At 62.0% G+C, this 3,328-nt stretch overlaps 1 protein-coding gene across 1 annotated transcript; it reads right to left on the bottom strand.

The window, feature by feature from the left end:
• Positions 1–1,006: 1,006 nt before the first annotated feature.
• Positions 1,007–2,968, bottom strand: LOC106113582 (uncharacterized). The gene has a single exon (XM_013306415.1). It carries the CDS (start codon positions 2,966–2,968, stop codon positions 1,007–1,009), a length of 1,962 nt encoding a protein of 653 aa, XP_013161869.1.
• Positions 2,969–3,328: the final 360 nt, after the last annotated feature.

The raw sequence follows: 3,328 nt of genomic DNA, 5'->3' as shown, positions 1-3,328 counted from the left end.
ACTTCAGCCTGAAGGCGCTCTAACTCGCCAATCACCCGTTGCCGACGTCTTCGACACCGAGTAAAGGCGCGCCGGGCGGCGTTACTGGCTGCACGCAGGGCCGCAAGCTCCTGCGTCCACCAGTATACACCTTCCTTGGGCGCGAAGCGTCGCGCCCGGGGCATCCCAGCGTCGCAGATGGCCGTCAGGTCATGGCGAAACCTGGCGGCCCTTTCCTCCACCCCCATCCTGTGGTGGGGGTCCGCCGACCAAGCGCGGACCACGGCCTCCTCCTCGGCCAGGTCCGCATTGAGGCGTGAGAGCTGCCACCTCGGGAAGCTCTCCACGCCTCGCCCGCTCGTCACACGGGACTGGCGCGCGTGGGGCGCGTTGGAGACCCTGAACCGAATATACACATGGTCGGACAGGGTCTCCACCTCCTCTAGGACGCGCCAACACGTTATGCGAGCACCGATGGCGGGGGTGGCGAACGTTACGTCCACCACCGAGCCACCCCGCCCGCGCACGCACGTGAAGGCGTTGCCTCGGTTCTCCGGGGCTAGGCCAATTACTGTAGCCCAGTCCCGGAGAAGCGCCCCTTTCGCGTCTGTGATGGAGGACCCCCACTCCGCGCACTTAGCATTGAGGTCCCCCATCACGATGACCTGGGCCGGCGATGCCCTCTGTACCACCGGTTCCAGGCCATCCAGGAACCTCTCAAATTGCGAGAGGGTCCTGTTTGGGGAGAAGTAGACTCCGATAAGTACTACATCTCCCCAGTTTGTCGCCACGTAACCCGCTCCCCTCTCCCTGAGGGAGAGGCGTTGCAGGCCCGTCGGTGGCGCCACCATGCCGACCAAACCCTCCGTATCCCCGAACCAGTTGGAGTGAGGGGGAACCACGTAGGGCTCGGCCACGACCGCAACGGCAATTTTCCACTCCGCCAGAGCCTGCATCAGCAGGTCCTGTGCGCGGGCGGAGTGGTTGGCGTTAGTCTGCAAGAATTCGTTATGCAGGTGTCTGGGCATTAAGACACCTGCATAGTTTCCTCAGCCGGCTGGCAGTTCTGTGGCGGACTAGGGCGCGGCCTACCTGCCGAGGCCCTCCCTTTTACGGTGGGGGGCACGCATTTGTCACCCCCCATCACGTGCACATGCGGGCGCCCTGCTTTAGCACATACTGCGCATTTACAGGGCGCCTCGCAGGCGGCCGCCTTGTGCCCCGCTTCGCCACAACGGAAACAGAGTTGACCGTTCTCCACTTCCGTCGGGCATAGGGCGCGTGTGTGGCCCAGCAGCATGCATTTATAGCACCTTAGCGGCCGGGCCTTCACAGCGTTGATGGTGGCCATGCTCCATCCTATGGCCACTTTCCCTATTGTGACGGCTGCCTTGGCAGCCGTTGCGGGGCATTTGACAAGGGCAGAGCCGCCACCCCAGAAGCTGGGCCTGATAAGGCCCACTTTGACCGCGCTGGGGGAGCAGCCCCCAACCGTCGCCACCTTGGTCGCCACCTCTTCTTGGGTCACCGTCTCATCTAGACCGGAGATCCTGAGGTCAACCAGTTTAGACGGGCGGGCGATGTCCGCCATGGCCCCGATGACTTTTGTCAATTCCGAGGCTAGGCGGTCGGCGGTCTCTTCTGGGGTTTCCCCCCCCACTTCCATTAGTTTGGAGCCGGTCATGCTCGTGCGGATTCTTATTGTTTCCAGGCCAAAGTCACTGAGCCTGATGGAGGCCTTGGCCTTAGCCAAGACCTCCACGTATCTGGCCTCAGTGACTTGGCCTTCCGCTGTGGAGATTGTGGCCCCCTTTTTTAACGTAAGACTAATGGCAGCCGTCTTGGGGGCCACGATCTTTACCGCTTTTGTGGGGGGGGGACCCACAGCCCCTTTCCGGGATGTACCGGTTTGGGAGGGGGCTCCGGCTGAGGCTGGGGTTTTTCCCTTCCCCTTGGCCTTACGTCCGACCACCTTTGACCATTGGACCTCGCTCCCCGCCGTCTGGGGAGTGTGGTCCTCCTGGCCCGCTCTCCCTGCGCTTCCTCTCACGTCTTGAGAGGAGGAAGGGGGAGGGGGAGGGCCAGTTGGCTTGGTGGGCCTCCGTCTGGCTAGCCTGGGTTTAGCCTTAGGGGCCTGGGTTGCTCCAGGGTCCCCTCCGATGGCTCCAGGCGCCAGGCCAGATCGAGTTTCAGGTCGAGGCGGCGGCGGTTGCCGCTTGTCCGCTCTTAGAGGGGGCCTTAACACCGGCTCTGGTGGGAGGCGCGACTCCAGGCTTTCTAGGCGGGCGTTTACCAACCCGCCAACAGATTGTAGGAGCTCGCGCCTCATCCCCTCTAAGGCGCTTTTAAGCACCTCTTCCAGGTTCGAATGTGCCTGGGGTGCCTCCGTTGGAGCCGCATTCGCCGCGGTTCGCTTCTGCGACTCCGAGTACGCCTCTTTGAAGGCGCGTAATTCCGCGCGGACCAGCTCAAGCTCCCTCGCTAGTCGAGCGTTGTCCGCGCAGAGTCTGCGCCGTTCCTCCTCAGCGCTATGCTCGCTGTCTCGCAACGGCCCCACCTTCCTCGGGCTCACCGGCTTTCTGAGGGAGGCCCGGTATGTGGGGTCGGAGTCATCCACGTCGCTCTCCAACCCCTCCGCCAGGTGCTCCTTAGCCGCCTTCAGGAAACTGTGCATTCCTGCAGCTGTGCCGCGTTTGCGTCCCCTCGTTGCCGTCGACATTTTTGGCACGGCCAAGTATGCCTCTTCGTCTGAGCTTTTTAGCGCCCTCTTTTTTGTTGGCCCTGAGGCTAACTTGAGCTTCGACGCCGACTCCGCCTTCTGCGTCTGGCTACGCAGTTGTCGCCCAGGTGTCTCCTCCACCGGGTCGCTTTCCTCGCCCGAGAAGGACATGTCCGAGATGGACACATCCTTCTCCTCTCGCGCCACCTCTTTTTCACCCCGTCTCTTCTCCTCTTCCTCTCTTTGGTTTTTATTTTTAAAGTGATCCATTTTGGTTCCCACGATTTAGGACGAAATAAAGGTCCGCCCCCGGGTGACGCCTATTCCGGGGGTAAGGCTATAGCCGCAGCCCACTGGGGAGGTCGCCAGGTATCCACCAGGTTTTTACGACTTTTCTGTCGGGTTTTTATAGAGTTTTCCTTTCTCGTGGGCCGGCCGGTTAAGGCAAGCCCTCCGCTTCTGTGGTCCCAACGTACTCCATCACGCCGGTTTGATGAAGATCGTTGAAGGGAACCACAGGGTTACGGGTTTGCTAGAGGGGTCGGCGTGCCCCCTCTAGTTTTGGACGGATTCCCCCCACCCCTCCCCGACGGCGGGTTAGTGCACGCCGGGGCCGCCCTTGCCATTCCC

The sequence above is a fragment of the Papilio xuthus genome, unplaced genomic scaffold, assembly GCF_000836235.2.
Source record: "Papilio xuthus unplaced genomic scaffold, Pxut_1.1 DF828178.1, whole genome shotgun sequence".
Lineage (NCBI taxonomy): Eukaryota > Metazoa > Arthropoda > Insecta > Lepidoptera > Papilionidae > Papilio > Papilio xuthus.
The sequence above is the reverse complement of the archived record's forward strand: the minus strand, read 5'-3'. Positions and strand labels throughout refer to the sequence as shown.

Excerpts from the sequence above, each read along its gene's own strand:
- LOC106113582 (XM_013306415.1), bottom strand. The coding sequence starts at position 2,968 with ATGGATCACTTTAAAAATAAAAACCAAAGAGAGGAAGAGGAGAAGAGA.